The 17,443-nt window shown below is 48.2% G+C and overlaps 7 protein-coding genes across 7 annotated transcripts; 3 read left to right on the forward strand and 4 right to left on the reverse strand.

Annotated features, from left to right (window-relative positions):
• Positions 1-698: 698 nt before the first annotated feature.
• Positions 699-1,440, forward strand: FMAN_08158 (uncharacterized protein; the record flags this gene model as incomplete). Its single annotated transcript, XM_041821599.1, has 3 exons — positions 699-952; positions 1,002-1,307; positions 1,362-1,440. 3 exons carry the CDS (start codon positions 699-701, stop codon positions 1,438-1,440), a joined length of 639 nt encoding a protein of 212 aa, XP_041687364.1.
• A 1,562-nt stretch (positions 1,441-3,002) lies between these two features.
• Positions 3,003-4,493, reverse strand: FMAN_08159 (uncharacterized protein; the record flags this gene model as incomplete). Its single annotated transcript, XM_041821602.1, has 1 exon — positions 3,003-4,493. One exon carries the CDS (start codon positions 4,491-4,493, stop codon positions 3,003-3,005), a length of 1,491 nt encoding a protein of 496 aa, XP_041687365.1.
• A 667-nt stretch (positions 4,494-5,160) lies between these two features.
• Positions 5,161-6,678, reverse strand: FMAN_08160 (uncharacterized protein; the record flags this gene model as incomplete). The annotated part of the gene is made up of 3 exons (XM_041821603.1): positions 5,161-6,037; positions 6,084-6,424; positions 6,472-6,678. The coding sequence occupies 3 exons, from the start codon at positions 6,676-6,678 to the stop codon at positions 5,161-5,163; spliced, it is 1,425 nt and encodes a 474-aa protein (XP_041687366.1).
• An 862-nt stretch (positions 6,679-7,540) lies between these two features.
• FMAN_08161 (uncharacterized protein) lies at positions 7,541-10,042 on the reverse strand (the record flags this gene model as incomplete). Its single annotated transcript, XM_041821604.1, has 4 exons — positions 7,541-7,725; positions 7,824-9,108; positions 9,230-9,836; positions 9,894-10,042. The coding sequence occupies 4 exons, from the start codon at positions 10,040-10,042 to the stop codon at positions 7,541-7,543; spliced, it is 2,226 nt and encodes a 741-aa protein (XP_041687367.1).
• Positions 10,043-10,696: 654 nt separating this feature from the next.
• FMAN_08162 (uncharacterized protein) lies at positions 10,697-12,401 on the forward strand (the record flags this gene model as incomplete). Its single annotated transcript, XM_041821605.1, has 3 exons — positions 10,697-11,395; positions 11,448-11,525; positions 11,586-12,401. 3 exons carry the CDS (start codon positions 10,697-10,699, stop codon positions 12,399-12,401), a joined length of 1,593 nt encoding a protein of 530 aa, XP_041687368.1.
• A 639-nt stretch (positions 12,402-13,040) lies between these two features.
• FMAN_08163 (uncharacterized protein) lies at positions 13,041-14,471 on the forward strand (the record flags this gene model as incomplete). Its single annotated transcript, XM_041821606.1, has 4 exons — positions 13,041-13,333; positions 13,384-13,857; positions 13,905-14,019; positions 14,067-14,471. The coding sequence occupies 4 exons, from the start codon at positions 13,041-13,043 to the stop codon at positions 14,469-14,471; spliced, it is 1,287 nt and encodes a 428-aa protein (XP_041687369.1).
• A 275-nt stretch (positions 14,472-14,746) lies between these two features.
• On the reverse strand, positions 14,747-16,855 carry FMAN_08164 (uncharacterized protein; the record flags this gene model as incomplete). The annotated part of the gene is made up of 3 exons (XM_041821607.1): positions 14,747-14,821; positions 14,873-15,685; positions 15,737-16,855. 3 exons carry the CDS (start codon positions 16,853-16,855, stop codon positions 14,747-14,749), a joined length of 2,007 nt encoding a protein of 668 aa, XP_041687370.1.
• Positions 16,856-17,443: the final 588 nt, after the last annotated feature.

The following is a 17,443-nucleotide window of genomic DNA, read 5'->3' on the forward strand; positions in this document are numbered from 1 at the left end:
CATTGGAGTTATTCGCTGCTCGTTGGGGAAATACCCCAGATCTTCATTGATCACCATAAAACAACTGCAGCAGTTCGCGAGAATACGGAGGAACGTGCTTAATTGATCTCGGGTACCACAGCAATTCGGGCCCTCACAAATACATACCCAGCCGCTAGATTAATTACTCGTACCAAACTGCGTCATCCAGCACCCGCCCACCACACGGCCCACGAAGCCGAGTCTCGCCCACATGGTGTAAGTGATTGGTGCCTTTTAGTTCCCTGCCTCGAGGCATGTACCTTGCATGTGACGCAGCCATTTGTCTACGGGATGTGTGCAGTGTCGGATAGAGGAATAATTCCCACCACATCCAATCGTCTTGCACATGTGCTTCATCCCTCCCGTGCACGTGGGCCCTTGTTTATCTGCCGTGGGGGCCCTCGTCGATCCTTGTTGTTTTCCCCCTCTAACCCGTATTCAACTAGACCACGACTCGAGGGGGGGGACCGTGTAGTGTATGAATGCATGCGGCTTCCCGTAGGTGGGCGGGCCTACTTGGTTCTTAAAAGCCGGGCCATCTGCACCCTGCTGATCTCTGTCTCTTCTCCCCCAGGTCCTATAAGTTATTTTACTTGCTATACACTATTGATCAAGTCTCAGGGCTTGCATTTCACGACAGTTGTTGTTTTATCGGCAAAGCGGGGAGTCGGGACAGCATGGATCACAAAACATCCCACTTGCCGACATGGCAGGATAACAAAACCGCGAGCGAAAAGGCTGGTTTCGCTGGACATGATGAGAAATCGGCGCTTTTGAACGACAATACGAAAAATCAACAAACGATGGATATGCAGCAAATCTTTAACAACCGCCTTATGCCCGTCGCATTCGCTCTCCCGTGGGTGATGGGGATGTTGATTTCGTGGATCCCATTCACCAAGATCTCTCTTTACAACGCCCCCGATTTCCTGTACGTTCATATCACCAACGCCTCATCTGACCGTGTCTAACGATTGCAGTATTCTCGCCGCTCTCATCAGCACCCTCGAGGTCCTCAGCATCGTCGCAGTCTTTATCTTCACATCCCTCCGCCCCTCAGCGCTCGAAACCGAACCCAGCCCCAGCACGACGACTCTCAAAGAGAAATTCTTCCGCGCCTGGTTCTGGTTCTTGTTCATCAGTCCATTTATCACAGGAACTATGGTCGTTTTGATGGCGAGCGACATTTCGTGCGATCCGGAAGATGATCTGGATATGCATCAGCCAATCTGCCAAGTTGGCATTCGTCTCATCAAAGCGACAGCTTTATGTCGCGCTGGAATTATGTACGTCCCCTTCAACTCAATCATCTCTCTGCCGATAAGCTAACATCTCATCAGCGCGACATTTCTCTTTGCTACATCTTCATATTTAGAACAACGACCTACGAAGCGCTGCACCGACTCGGACTCTGCATGATGTTTTGGAAAAAGTCTATGGCGTCATGATCTTTTGTAACAACGATACCCCAGAAAAGCATAAAATACACTGAATAAAAGCCAACCACTTATTAAACAAATAAACCTTGTCCCAGTTTCAAGATTCCTCAACCGAAAACTTTCGGCGCCACTTGGTATTGTTTCTGATGACGTTCTGGGCTGTGTTTAGTGCTGCTTGAGTGCTTTTTAGTGCTATCGCAGGTGCTTGCTTTTTGGTGCTCGGATGTCGCTCATGCGTTATCATTGAATGACGCCACGTCCATGGGGCTTCCAAGCATTCTCCCCTCCCGAGATACCCGCCTCCCGAATCAATTCCCCTTATCGAGCGATTGCGTTGCTTGCATGCGTCGACATTGAAAATCGCTTGCGTTGCGTTGGTTTTGGCGTGCGTGGTGATACAATCCGCATCTCCCACTTTCCGGCAGTTGTCGTAAGCATTCCGCGTCGCACTGCAATCCAATCCAATCCAAACTCTGTTTTAAGCATAGCCAACTTTTCAGCCCTCCGCATTTTCATCACGTTACAGTGAGTGCCCGAGCTTTGGCATGCAGCCAAAAAGAATTGATTGCAAGCGGGAGGCAGGCTCGCGTGCACTTTTTCTCTACCGAGCTAGACCGATAAAAAAAGAACCCAGCATTGAACTGTGCCTCTTTGTGACATATTGAAAATGTCCCTTGGTCTCTGCTAACCTCGTTCAAGATGCGAATTCCTCGTTTTGTCTCGTTCGGTTGCTTCCGTAGGCGTAGCGGGCAGGGCGCTACGCCCGATTGAATCTTATCTTCCGTCTTCCGAGGTTAATGCCTTGGCTCGAATCCCTGCTGCAGGTCTCATTTTATCAGGGACTGGGGATTGGTTAGACTTTGCAGTCAGCGCTGAATCAGCGCAACTCGGCGTCAATCGACTATACCGCATACAAACATAACCTTCCAGTACGTGAATACAACCAAACCATGATACCCTATGCCTAGGCTTGGATGAGAACATCATTGCGTTATTTGGTCTTGTCTTACACTTGGCCTACGTAGAACTCACCGTAAATAACTGGATAATTCTCATCATATTCCACAAATAATGTACTCGGCGGTATCTGCCTGAGTGTGAGGACGAATGGGCAATCAAGGAAATACACGTCGCAAGCCAAGAATACTTCTGATAAGGATTTATTGGTATATGACTGAAAGGCCCCCAATGTAACATGTACGGTCGTCAGAATAGGCATCTCGGGCCGCTTGCTTGCCTTATGAAATGTCGTTTGTCGAATCTGTGCAGAGCAGATTTCTTGTGTAACCAGACTGACCAAATTGGCACTTTAAAAATAGAGAACTGGAATTAATTGCAATCCTTGTACTTCATTATATATGTAGGTATGCGTCCAATCATTGTTTCTATAACAAAGTGGAAAAAACAAAAAGAGAATACAGCCAAATAAATACCTCCCTGGGTCTTGGCAGCCAACGCTTTTGTATACAAATGCAGTTCCCTTTTATCGCTCCCAATCCTTCAACCAATCGCAAAATGTAAGGCATCAAAACAATGTCCTTCCTACTCCTTACCAACTAGCCCGTTTCGTCTCGTCTCGACAACGGTCAAAAACTTCTGAAAAGCATTCCAATCATTCTCCTTCTCCACCGAACTAACATTCATGAACCCCTTCCCAAGCCCAGCACCATCATCATAAGTATGGCCCCAGCCCTCAATACGCTCCACGTACTGGAAGACAGCGCCATAATGCTGAACAGCCTCAGATCCATACCGTCGAATACCAGTGCCCGTGGTACAGGGCAAAGGACACTCAAAGTGCTGATGCTTGGTATGTCGGAAGGGCTGGAAAATAGCCTGGTGGTCTTCTTCGACGTGTTCGTAAAAGTCCCCCTCGTAGGTAGGGTCAATCGCCTTCCAAGCACTGCCGTTGTCTAAGCCCCAGCCTTGTCCGAATTTGAAGACGCGGAGGTTGGGCATGGTATTAGCCCAGTGTTCAAAGATGTGGTGCCAGCGGGTATGTGTATGGTAAGTTGAACCCTCGCGCCAGGCATTGCTTTTTACCCCCTGGGCCTCCTCTTGACAGACCGCAACCGCAGTGGAGTTAGCCCGATTGCGATCCGAGTGCAGAACTGTGCACTCATCGAGATAAAGCTTCTCGATGCCAAGGGATCCGATCCACTCAACCTGCCACCACTGACTGAACTCGAAGCCTCCCAAGGCAAGAACTTTGAGATTAGGCATATCGTTGGCACCAACCAGGCGGAAGTCCATGTTGGGAAACCAACCCCATGAGACTGAAGGAAACAGGGACAGGACCTGGAGATTGCTGGCGATGCCGGGGCTGAGCACTGCATCAAGAAGTTCGTCGTGGATAATCTGTGTTGTAGGGATGACTTTACAGTCGTTAAGATCAGGCGGATCAGCTACGCTGATGCGCAGGTCCTTCAGAGATCCCGAGTTCACGCGAGACTGAAAACTAAGCAGCGCTTTGAGACCACTGACATCAACGAGATTCGAGATAGCCAGAGTCTTAAGAGGAAGTGAAACCCCAGTCTTAGCCTGCTGACTAGACACTTTGGGTGAAGACATGATATCCCTGCCAACATATTCATGTACCTTCCAGGCCCCCTCCATGCAGTCAAACAGCATCTGCAAAAGTCGGAATTGCGTACTGTGGTAGAGATGAAAGTCATCGTGCTCCAGACGTATGTTGAGGGTGTCGAGTTTAGGAAACACGCAGATGGAAGGAATAGCACTGAAGAACTCGTCCATGAGCTCTTGGCGTTTATCTATCGGACAAGATCCTGTCCATGTATCGCAAGTGACTTCTCGCACGTGACATCTCAGATGTGGCGCCATGGCGATGTTGATGAAGCGCTGTGGCTCATCTCCATAAGCGCGGACGCGAATGGCGCGGAAGATGATTGGTGTGATGAGGCGGCAGAAAGTATGACTGACGAGACGAAGGTCGATGAGGGAATATCTGTACATGTATCCCAGGATCTGAACCTGAAGCTCCTCGGGGAGGGTAGAAAGAGAAGGAGTAGACATGATGATGATGATTATGATGATGATGATGAGAGAAGTCAAGGTGTGAAGTGAAATTGAGAGTGAAGCTGATATTGAAGTTGACGAGTGGTCCGCGGAGATGAGATGACTGAAGTTGGCGTTGAGAGATAAGGCGATTGGTGGGGTCAACTCGAGTCAGGTCCTCGGAAATATAAAAGAGGAAAAGAAAATCTGGGACAACATCAGAACGAACACGGGATTTTATAGTCAAAAGAATGACAGAAACTTGCATCTGATAAAAAGTTTGATTTCTGAGTTCATGAACGAAATGAGAAGATTGGGAGCGTGACTGGCTATGACAGCCAATCAGTGAGGCGAGCCATAACGTTTTGAAAACTTGAAGTTATTCTTTCAAAGGAAATGAGGTGACTGGCGCATGGTTGTATAGACTTTTGTATGGGTGTGGTCATGTGTGAGAATGAAAGCTTGAAGGTCTCAAGGTTTGGAATAGAGGCTCAGGCGTCGTATGAGGCTATGGGTTGACCAATAAATTTAACGAGACAAACCAAGCAAAAGAATAAGAAATTTGAACAGAAAACGATAGGATTTCCTAAAACATAGTTTATAAACATCTGATTGCATGTTCCAAGACTTTTTATGTCATGATGTGTCATATCTTCTTTCAACAACTCTATCATTCCTGATTGGCTCAATCATCCTTCGTCCAATGATACTTCGCAGCTGGGTGATCAGCAGGCGGTCTAGCAACGCCCTTCTTCCCATAGACATTCTCTCTATACGTGCCTCCATCCACAGCATAATCCTCCCAAAACAGTCCCCTCTCCCTCAAAACAGGCAGCAAATCAGAGATGACCTCCTCGAAACTCGCTGGCATGAGAGCATACGCCAGATTGAACCCATCAACGTCAGCTTCATCGACCCATCGCTCCATCTCATCTGCAATACGCTCTGGTGTTCCTGCGACTGTGGCGCCTAGACCACCGACCTTGATATGATTTGCGACAGTGTGCTTCGTCCATTTCGGAACACCTGGGATCGACTTGGACCATGACTCCACAGCTGAGCGAATCGCGTTTGACTCGACATACCGTAATTCCTCATCATCTCCATACTGCGCAAGATCAATCCCCGTCCAGCCCCCAAACAGCGCCAACGCACCATCCTCGGACCCATAGCTCACAAGCTCCTTATACTTCGCATCAGCCTCCTCCTGCGTCTTTCCAATGATTGGACAAAACATGGCCAAAAACTTGATCGCTTTGGGATCACGACCGAATTGCTCTTTTGCTAGGGTTCTGATCTCAGCTATGTTCTTCGCCACCGTGACGGGGCTGTGACCAGCGACGAAAATGGCCTCGGCGTGCTTTGCGGCAAAGTTCTTTCCGGCCTTGGAAGTTCCGGCTTGGAGGATTAGGGGTGTGCGTTGGGGAGAGGGCTGGCAGATGTGAGGGCCGGGGACGGTGTAGTATTTTCCTGAGTGGTTGATTAAACGGACTAGAGAGGGGTCTGTGTAGATGCCCTTTTCACGGTCGAGTTTGACTGCGTCGTCTCGCCATGATGATTGCCTAAATTTGTGAGTGAAAAGTCAAATGAGGATGGTGAGTCACGTACCAAAGCTTGTAAGTGACATCGACGTATTCTTCAGCGATAGCATATCTCTCATCGTGGCTCGGCTGCTCAGTATGTCCAAGATTCCGAGCAGCAGAGTCAAGATATCCAGTAACGATATTCCAGCCCAGTCTTCCACCAGTAAGATGGTCCACAGTGCTGAGTCTGCGGGCAAGATGATAAGGCTGTTCATAAGTGGTCGCCACGGTTACACCAAAACCGATATTTTTAGTAGCTGCTGCCATAGCTGGCACAGTAGCCAGGGGTTCATTGACAGGCCACTGCGCGCCTGAAATGATGGCAGGATCTGGATTGCGAGGGCCTTTGTAGACATCATAAGAACCCTGAAAATGTGAGCGATATGATATACAATCCAATGAGAGTAACTCACAAGAACATCAGCGATGAAAATACCGTGAAACTTTCCCTTCTCAAGAAGTTGAGCCAATTTTACCCAGTGACTAATATTATTAAAATCCCACGACTTATCATCTGGATGTCTCCAAAGACCAGGCGACTGATGACCACTGCATGATTCAACAAAGGCATTGATAATGAGCTGCTTCTTAGCCTTGGGTGCTTCTTGTGAGTCAGACATTTTGACTGCAAGTTATCACTCAAAACTGAGTGAATGAGGGGTAAATAATGAGGTAATATTAGTGAGTGAGACTTTAGGTGAGTGTACTACTCATATAAGTGAAATGCGACATATTAAAGTGTTGCGCAATCGACCGACCAGAATCGCGTGCTTGCGGAGATGGTGGGGCATTCGCGTGTACCTTGAGATCTACTTGCATCAATTGCCGATATCAGATGATGTGACGAGACTAAACGCTACCTAGTACCATTTTTCGGATAAATGGATGAGATATAAAAAGCCGGTTATCATTCATTTTGTGGCTTAATCGTGTAACCTGACAGCTGTTCATCTCACTTGAGACAGCGCCTAACTTCCACTTTAGGAAATCCTCATGTTCTATCACAGAAACGGGCCAGTGCTTCTTTTGTTTTTCCTTTTTCTATGTGAAGTACCGAGGACCGGGGAGTTGGGTAAGTAATTGCCGAGATAAGCGTTGTAGATCACGTCAGTTTGTAGCTGCAGGGTTTGGATATCATATTTCATCATTTTAGGGCGAAACACGCCACAGCCTTGATGTCCCAAACTAACTAGGATCCTGATGTGACAGGACGATGAAGCAAGGGCGACAAAAACATCGATGTATATTTGTGTCCATAGATTATGCCCTGCGGTTGTGTAGGTAAGAAAAAGTAAGCACGAGGCTGAGTGTACCTTGGTAAGAAAGAAGACCACCTGCCTATTCCATCATATACAGGTCAGTTATAGGTTGTAGAAAGTAGAAGGGTTCAAATCTTTACTAAAGTCATAGAAAGACTAACTAGATAGGAATTTAAATATATAGTCAGGTTTGCTAAACACTTTAATCTCCTAAGATAGACCGTTACGGGTTTTGCTCCTGTTGAGGTTCCTCAGTCTGTTCATCAGCCGAGTCTGGGGTCTCCAAATTCATTGAAAACTGATCTAATATTGAAACACTGGTCCCTGAAGAGAAGCCCTGTCCTATAGATCCACCACTTATTGCTGTAGTTGGAAATCCAGCGATGCATGTCGAGAAAATATCAGTTTCTAGCGCGCCGTATTAGCAGATATGCTTCGAGATAGAATCGGGGGAAGAGGGATGCTGTTACAAAAGGCTAGATACATGACGTAATTCAGCAACTCACCTTCATATGCGTCCCAAATAAACTGATCAAGCGATATATCTATATCCTGAGGCGTGGCGGTGGTAGAGTCAGCGAGAGGGACGTCGATCTCTTGTTCTTGCAGCCCTCGTTTGAAGCTCAGATAATCGATCGCGTGCCTGACTTCCCCGGATACTGTGGTTGAGTGCAGCCAGAGGGGATACGCATTACTTAGCAGATGGTGAATCTTTGCCCCTGTGCTGTCATCTAGCGAAGCGTCTGGTCGTGACCTGGCCAGCTGTACATAGTAACACAGAATACTCACGCCCAGCAAGAAAACCGCCCTCGGCCGGGAGGACAGGAGCATCCACCTGGCCCACCTTGCAGGATACAGCAGCCCATCTCCTTGTGTTTCATCGAGCACTATCTGCTGAAACTCGAGAATCTTGATTGCTGCTTGGACGCAAGCATTGCGCGAATGTTGATAGCATGCCTGGGTATACCGTGGTGCGAGATACTTCCGGTGAAGCCAGATTGTTAGTCTTTGTATGGCGAGCTGGAGCAACACACGGTGCATGACGATCTCGGGTGCCACCATGAAAGATTGACTAAGGGGCTGCCATTTGAAAATTGGCGGTAGTGATCCCTCAGCTTGTTGTAGCTTGCGGTCTAGGCCCATAATTTCGGTGTACGGATGCTCCTTGGTATCGTTGACAAGATCGTTGACCAGTCCCATTATCTTATCAATCCTCCCCTTAGCCAAGCTGTATAGCACAGGTGTTACTTCCGTCTCGGGTCGCGAAGGAGGTATTTCAGCGGTATTCTCATCGAAATCCGAGTCCAACAGATTTCGCGGCTCAGCGGTGTCATATTGCTGTGACTTAAGAACACACGGCAATGCCATCTGGCTCGAGAGACGAAGATCCAATTGCATAATGACAGCCCACACGCGCCGCCGCATCTCGCCAGCAAACGGGGAAATGCTTGGGAAGTTGTTGGGGTCTCGATGGTAGCCCTGACTCAAGGCGAGCTGAACAATGATGCCTTGCACAAGCCACAGCCCAGTCTCATCATTCTGGGACATGAAAGACTCACAGATGAGATAATTAATCAAGGTTTCTATTACGTATTCCCCGCCTTTGGTGTACTGGCCCAATATAAGGCTGTGGAGAGTCTGTTCTCGAAACAAGCGCACTCGTTCTTGAATTTCTGGATCTGTTGGGTCGTCAATCGAGTGTTGAAATAGTGTAGCAATGCACATTACGCTGAAAAGGAGTCCAATCCAAATGTAAGGCATTGCTGAAGGGTCCTGACAGAACTTCTCATACTATTCAAGTAGATCAAACTGTCAGCTAACCTACAAGAACTCAGGAAGTCGATTTCAAAAGGAAGAAAAGGGTAGGTTTCATATTAAAGGCATATAATCCGATACCTAGCAAATATCATACCTGTTGGAGAAAATGTCCACTGTGAAGTATGCTTGGCACAACGCCTTGTGTGTTGAAGTATCTCGCGACCATACGATCCACAACAGGCCGGGGCGGAATAGAAGTAAGAAGATCAGCTTTTGTGGTATGAACCGGCTCATATAGTAGTCTAGGCCCAGGGTTTTGGAGAAAGGCATGATCATTGGTGGCCAGCATCCGGGCCTCCTCTTCCTCCTCGTAATGGTCTCTTAGCTCAGAGATGCTGTCGAGCACGGCGGCCCAGTGAACGCTTCCGACGTAGCTGGCACCGACGCCATATGGTCTGGGACGCATGCTACCGGGCTGTGAGGGTGATAGTGCAGGGGCGGGGGGATCAGCACTGCCATTTCTCTGCGGTGGCTTGGTTTGGGACGAATACCCTCGAATGAGACCATCAGGATCAGCATCGGGCGTATTTTGTTGCTGCCGCGCCAGTAGAGAACGAACAAGCTCTTCGAGCTGCTGGATGCGATCACCAACACTGACTTTGCCCTTGCTCTTACTTGGCCCGCCTAATTCATAGGTGCATGATAAACCGATTCCTCTATTCGTGCAGGTTTTACACGGCAGCTGACGGTCACATCGCACTCTGATTAACTACCCGTTAGCCTAAAAGCTGACGAGAACGATAGCCGGGCGAGTTTACTTTCGGTTCCTGCAGAAGGTGCATGACAGCAGCGGCTTTTCCCTCCGACGATCTCGAAGTTGAGGCAGCGAGTCTTTGATTACAGTGCTGGGCTGCTGATGCGGCTGGTTCGGTATATCCGTATAAGCGGGAGTCTCAAGAGTATCCATGAAATGTAAACTTTAGTTTGTTTGCTGTGGAAAATGACAGTGGTTGAAAACAAGACTGGAAGTCGGCCCATGGAGCATTCGACGGAGCAAAGTGATGGTCGGTGGTAAGGAAAGGCGGGGCTATGGCCGGAGCATTTGACGGAGCATTTGACGGAGCATTTGACGGAGCATTTAATGAGCCAGTCAGAGGATCGTAATTGTCGACGCCCCACCTTTTCACTTCCGGCTTTCCCAGGCAGTTAAGCAGGGCTGATATACGAGGAATATCGTCTGAATATCATAATTACTTATCTCATGCCTCCTATTGAAGCACTCTAAGATCAATTTCAAGAGTTTTATAGACACTACAGCTTATTTGAGATCGATAACAGTCACAGGAGGTGTTTGTCCAGGTATCCTTTCCTTTGATTTTGATTCGCTGGATGCTCTGTTGCTAAGAACATCCAACGGAGCAAATCCGGGGCAAACAGGTTCACGTTGCCAGCTATCACTTGAGTTTGGCCTTAAAAGAACCATGTTTCTTCTCTTATGCCAATATGTAACTTGTTTTTCAACAATTTTGCCATATAAAAAGAGGCAATAAAGCACAAAATTCAAAGACTTTAAAGAGCTTCCTCAGCCATTACACCACGCGGTGACAGGTATCTGGCGACAATGGCGAAAGGTCAAGCCGAGCGTGGTAACACCGTTTCCATTGATAAAGCAAACACGATATTCAGTTCCAATTCAACGGTTCAGGGCAATATTGGCCACGAAAAGGAATCAAATATCGACAACCAAGGAGAAGCGAGCTGTCATGATACACCGTCCGAAAATCTAAGCCAAGATATTGAGAAGAGTACTATAGTAGCTCCTCCACCAGACCCAAACATCGTCGACTGGTCTGGCCCCAACGACCCCGCAAACCCACGCAACTGGTCCAAAGCCTACAAGTTGACCAACATCATAATCATCAGCTTATCCGTCCTATACACCAATCTCGCAACCACCATGTTCGCCCCCGGCGCCGCTACCATGAAACAAGAATTCGGCTACATGAGCAACACAATAGAAGTCCTTACCATCACCATAGCATCACTCGGTTTCGCCCTCGGCCAGTTGTTCATACCCCCTATGTCTGAGGTCTTTGGCCGCATGCCCATCTACCGGACAAGTTCAATCTTTTACATGGGGTTTACGGCTGGTTGTGCGCGTAGCACGAATGTTACAGAGTTTCTGGTCTTTCGGCTGTTGACGGGCATGGCTGCGGCGTCGTATATGTCTACGGGAGGCGGAACGGTGGCTGACCTTTTGCCGAAGGAGGAGAGGGGTGTTGCCATGGCTATTTTCACGGCTGGACCACTTTTCGGCCCTGTATGTTTCCTTTCGGTGTTCTGGGGAATTGAGTAGGCTGATATTGAAACAGGTCCTTGGTCCTATTGTGGGAGGTTTCGTTGTTGAGCATCTCGGATGGAGGTGGTGTTTTTACCTCATTTTGATCCTCGTAAGTCTCAAGCCGTCTGCTGCTTATTCGAAACAGGCTAACAGAAGATATTCCTAATAGGCCGGCGCAGTCACCCTAATCACCTTCTTATTTATGCACGAGACGAGCTCTATCAGCATCCTAAAATCAAAGGCTGCTCGACTTCGTAAAGAAACGGGCAATCCAAACCTCCACGCCGCCGGTGATAAGCAGATTCCAGTCAATAAGCTTGTGCTACACGCCCTAACCCGACCGATGAAATTCCTTTTCACATCACCCATCGTCGCTTTGATTTCACTATACATCGCATTCAACTTCGGTGTAACAATGCTTCTTTTCGCCACATTTCCCACCGTCTACGAAAATACCTACCACTGGAGCGTCAGTGTTTCCGGACTGGCGTACATCGGTGTTGGAGTTGGCTGCGCCATAGGTGTCATCACGTTTGCCAAGCTGAGTGATCGCCTTTTGAAAGCCAAAGAAGGGCAATATCGCCCTGAACGACGACTTATCATGATGATGTTTGTATCTCCGATGTTTCCAATCGGTTTGTTTATCTACGGTTGGACCACTGAGTACAAAGTACACTGGGTCGTGCCCATCATCGGTACCGCTATCTGCGGACCTGGAGCCGTCATCATCAATTCATCATCGCAGACATACATAATCGACATCTTTGGGCCTCAAGCAGCGGCGTCGGCACTTGCAGCGATTACTCTCCTTCGCAATCTCACGGGTGCCTTTCTGCCCCTGGCCGCTCCGACACTCTATGCCAACCTTGGATTGGGCTGGGGGAATAGTGTGTTGGCCTTCATCACGGTTGCTTTTATCCCCGTGCCGATTTACTTCTACTTGTACGGTGCTTCCCTTCGAAAAAGGTTTCCTGTCAAGATCTGACACAGGCCTGTGCCGCTACCTTTTTTGGGAATTTTATTATCTGAGAGGGACCAAACGATCCTGAATCCTTTATCATTCTGTCTAAAGATAGTTCTAATATTTAGTATTCTTTCATTTTTACTGTATTTGTTTCTTATCTTTGGTTGTTTCGTTTTAGATTGGACTATAGTATAGAACGAGCTGAAGACATAGAATCATATATTTATTTCATAATTGAGTACCTTCATCGAAATGGTGACCATTGAAGTATAGTGCTTAGTCATGCTGGATGGCATGCTCTGTGCCGCTCATCTCATCATTTTAGACCAAAACACGCCAATACCCCAGTCGAACCTTGATGACGCCAATCACGCAATAGAAGATCAGCTCATGGATGCGAACTTCAGATAACCGCTTTGACATTGACACAATTACTGGAGAACGATCGCCATAGATAAATTGCTCAACTGCCGAGGTTAGCTGGGGCTGCATACTATCTTACCCGTTTGTCCCTGCAGCCGTGATAACGACATACCCGATGCTGTACACGCAATGTGAGGAGCCGTGTGCCTATATAGACAGCATGAATCTCAAACCACTGTTTTCAGTTTATTATTCTCCATAGAGTCATATTGTCATTATACCCAAACATTTCTTATCATGGCCACCACTTTTGAGAGCTCTGACCCAGCTGTCTACAAGGAGTACGAGGCTCAGTGGTCCACTCTCCCCACCGACGCTCAGGGTTGGATCAAGCGTGCTAAAGATGTCGCTGAAGTCCTAGCAAAAGACGCTCCAGCCAGAGAACGCGCAAACAAGTCTCCCAAGGCCGAAGTTGCTCTCCTCAAGCATTCCGGCCTTCTCAAGATCCTCGGTCCAGCCAAGTATGGCGGTGGTGAACAGCCATGGAGTGTTGGTTTCAGAGCGATTCGTGAGGTTGCCAAGACGGATGGGTGAGTTTTTATCTACATGATATTGAAGGATGGATGCTGATTGATGGTAGATCTGTTGGCATGCTTCTCGGCTACCATCTCGTCTGGTCCACAACCGCCAATGTAGTCGGAACGCCTGAGCAAGCAGACCGCACGCACAAACTAATCATCTCAAACAACTACTTCGTCGGCGGTGCTGTGAACCCTCGCGACAACGATCTCAAGATCACTTCAAATGGAGATAAGCTTGTCTTCAACGGTTTCAAGAACTTTAGCACCGGTGGTGTTATCTCAGACTTGACTGTTCTCGAGGGTGTTTATGGTGAGAAGGAAGAGCATATCTTTGCTATTGTCCCAACACAGCAGCCTGGAATTCAGTTTAAGCATAACTGGGATAATGTTGGACTGCGACTTACAGAATCCGGGGGTGTTAACATTGAGAATGTTGAGGCGCCGTGGGGTGATGCATTGGGATGGGATGTTGAGGCGAAGAAGCCTGATCCTAATATTCTGGCAATTCCTTTCACAAGTCTGTTCTTGCCCACGTAAGTTGTTCACGTGCGTCATTATTCTTTAGACTTACTAACATAAGATGTAGAATTCAACTCAACTTTGCCAACCTCTACCTCGGCATCGCAGCTGGTGCTCTCGAGTTTGCGAAGGAGTATACTCTCAAGAACACTCGTGCCTGGCCCTTTGGTGGCGATGTAAGTAACAATACCGCCCATAACAGCATTCTCTAACAAATCATCAGAACAAGGAGAAAGCAACAGACGAATTCTACATCCTCTCCACCTACGGCAACTTCTTCGCCCACCTCCGCGCCGCCGAAGCACTCGCCGGGAAAGTCAACGCAGAGGCTGACTCCCTCTACGCCAAGTACTCAAAAGATCGTTCGGCTGTTACAGCCGAGCAACGCGGTGAATTCGCGGAATGGGTTGCCAGTCTCAAGGTCGTCACGACAGACACTGGTCTCAAGATCACTTCTGGAGTATTTGAAGTCACAGGCTCGAGGTCTACGGCTGCAAAGGTTGGGTTGGATAGGTTCTGGAGGGATTTGAGAACGCATACGCTGCATGACCCTGTGGCGTATAAGAATCGGGAGCTGGGAAGATATCTTTTGTTGGGAGAGTATCCCGAGCCTACTTGGTATACTTGATTAGTTTTGGCTACTAGATAGAACGGATTATATTAAATGAGACTGTTATACCCCGACTAGTACTTGGGACAAATGGCTATTGTATACGAAGGGTGCAATTCGCTGATACTTGGCTCTCTACAGCTCAATCTCTAATACATGGGGACCCGAGCGATCAAAAAGGCCAGCCCTCGCGTCGTGTAAGAATTCCAAATTACCTCCAGATATCTCCAACGTACCATTTCCTAAAAAGATTCCTAGAATAAAAGAGGTCCTTACTTTCGTGAACCAGAACCTCAGTTCTTTGCCTTGTTAGTCTCCGGACCTGCGTAAGCCGCAGTCTGACCAATCTTGGTCCAAGGAGCGAAAGCCTGTTATTGTGGTTAGTTTCTGAATTATCACTGACTGGGAATATTACTCACATTTTTGACATTGTGCAGCGTTGCAGCAAGTTCAGGAAAGTGTCGACACAAAACATCCTTCATGGTATTGTTCTGAACCCAATTGATGCCCTCGCGAGTATACACCTCAGGACACCAGCCATCACCGGCAAGGAAGCGATCGGACTTGATGCGGCGAGTGGCCATGAGGATAAACACACGGAAGGCGGTGTCGCTGAAGCCAAAGCCCTGGGGCAGAGGTTCGCTGAGCGTACCGACTAGAAGATCCACAGCCTCGAGATCACCGTCGTAGACTTCTTCCAACTCAGCAGACAACTTGGCATCACCGCCTGTGAGATCAAGGAAGCTCTTTGCAGGTGCCATGTGGAATAAGCGGCGGAAAGCGTTGTAGCGAGGAACGCCGCGCTCACGATCACGAAGGATGTCAATGGTTCCCAGGTCCAAGTGTCGACCGCGAGGAAAGTCTTTGTCGCCTGGAATATTCAAGTCTCGTAAGAAATTGGGCATGTTGTGGGCTCGAATGGCACCTGGGTGGTTGACACCGAAGGAGTAGAAGACGTCAGCGAAGGAAAGGCCGAGACCTGATTTGTCTTCGTCGAAGGGCTTACGGGCTGACTCGAACGCAACCTCTTTGATGGGAAGTGTGCCCTTGTGTTGACCGTCTTTAATGCTGAAAAATGCTACGTTGTCGGGGATGAGTGGATGAAGACGGTAGACGGAGACAAATTCTTCTGTGAGGCAGTATGGGACATTGTCGTGATCAACACCTGATCCGGGAATACCAGAAATGACTTCTGATTTATTGTCAAAGACACGGCCAAAGACATGCCAAAGCTATTGAATCAGTCAGTAATCAATCATCATAAGCAGGGTTAGAAGACATACCTTGTCGCCCAAAAGTCCCCACCAGTTCGCATTCATTCCAATCTGCAGCGCCGGGTGCTGCAGAATACCAGGTGTCCACTCAACAGTATGAATCTTAGCCATGAGCGCACAATTGATCAGTCGAGCAGTATCAAAAATCTGGTCACTCGACCAGCTCGGGTTCGAAAGATGAAGCTGCGTAGCAATGGCGTTATGCTCAAGCGCGAATAGTGTATGAAGAAGTTCAAGTCCCAGCCACCAGTTCTGTCTGAACCCAGTCTCGGGAATGCCATCATTTGATCTAGGGAGGAACTGCACGCCATCTTCGCGTGTGACATGAAGTTGGCCGGGATATGATTTATCACACTTCGCTCGGAGAGCCTTCGTCTCAGCTTCAGTGGATCCGTAGATCTGAGAGGCGTCCCACCAATGGGTGCACTCGTTGGTATAAGCCGGTGTCTCAATATCTTGCTGCGAAAGGGCATCGTCTCTCTTTGTTCGAGGGATTTTCATGATGCGCTCAGACCATCTGTCGGCTTTGTCTAGAGGAATCTCAACGTCTTTGTCGCCATTTGTGACAAGGAAGTGCTGTGCCCAATCATGGACTTGGAACTGGATCCACGCTGCGGCGAGGAGATTGACGATCTCAGCGGGTTTGAACTCGCCTTCAGGTCTAGCAAGAATCTTTTCTGAAATAACTCTTGGGTTGGGAGTGAGTAGCTCCTGTTGACTTGGCGGCGTGGTATACTTTCTTGGAACATTTCGACCGAATCTCATCCCAGCGCAACCCATCTTTGGTTGCGCCAGATCGTTGAAATCGCCATCTGAGTTCCTGTTCGCGATAAATTTGGAGTTCCTCATGGGACAATCAGCTGCAGTGCCCTGGAATTCGGCATTGGGGTAGGTGTCGTGAAGGTTCTTCTCGCGGAGCTCATATCGAAGAGCGAGGAGATTGAAAACACCGAGCCACGTGGGGAGCTTGTGCCAGTGGACAAAGATGTTGACAAATTTCCAAAGACGAATGTAAACAGACTTGAAGATGGATTTGAGGGAGATCATGTTGAAGTGAGAGAGTCCAATGAGTAGTGTAACAATGGATAAGGTAATGGCAAGAGACTCCTTGCTGAGTACTGAAGCCATGGTGCGTATGTCTCTCACATTTCAGCAGGGGATCATGGTCCCTTTATACCTGTAATCACAGGCTGCAAGCTAAGCAGAATTCAGGCGCATGCAAGTCATCCCTCCTTGTGATCTATCACTCGTTGGGCGAGAGGCGTCGTGCTAGGTATCACAGTATCTGACGGAGCTAATTTGCTGACTCACAGAGCTGTACCCCCCTCCATTCCATATTGCCCCGAGTCACTTACCTATCGTCAGCTCAGGATGCGGTGGTGCCTAGTAGAAGAGGGAAATGGCGTTCCACAAAGTGTAATCTCGGTCACTGCCGAAGCTTAATGTAGCCAGTCACAAGAGTCTCGTCATACACCGTTTGGGCTGTGCATTGCATGTGTTACTCACTGCAAGTGGCCAAATGAGTGCATGAGTATTACGAACATGTGAATTCAGAAGAGGGGGAGGCCAGGTCCGTGTGGCGTTTATTCAGCCCTCAATAGTTCAGCCCTGTGGCGGGAGCTAAGGGCGTATAGAACACGCACCATACCAAATCCACAACAGAAAATGTGATAGTGTCCCGTAAGATCAATAGCCTATAGGTCTAGAACTAAAAAT

Source organism: Fusarium mangiferae (genome assembly GCF_900044065.1).
Source record: "Fusarium mangiferae strain MRC7560 genome assembly, contig: FMAN_scaffold012, whole genome shotgun sequence".
Classification (NCBI taxonomy): domain Eukaryota; kingdom Fungi; phylum Ascomycota; class Sordariomycetes; order Hypocreales; family Nectriaceae; genus Fusarium; species Fusarium mangiferae.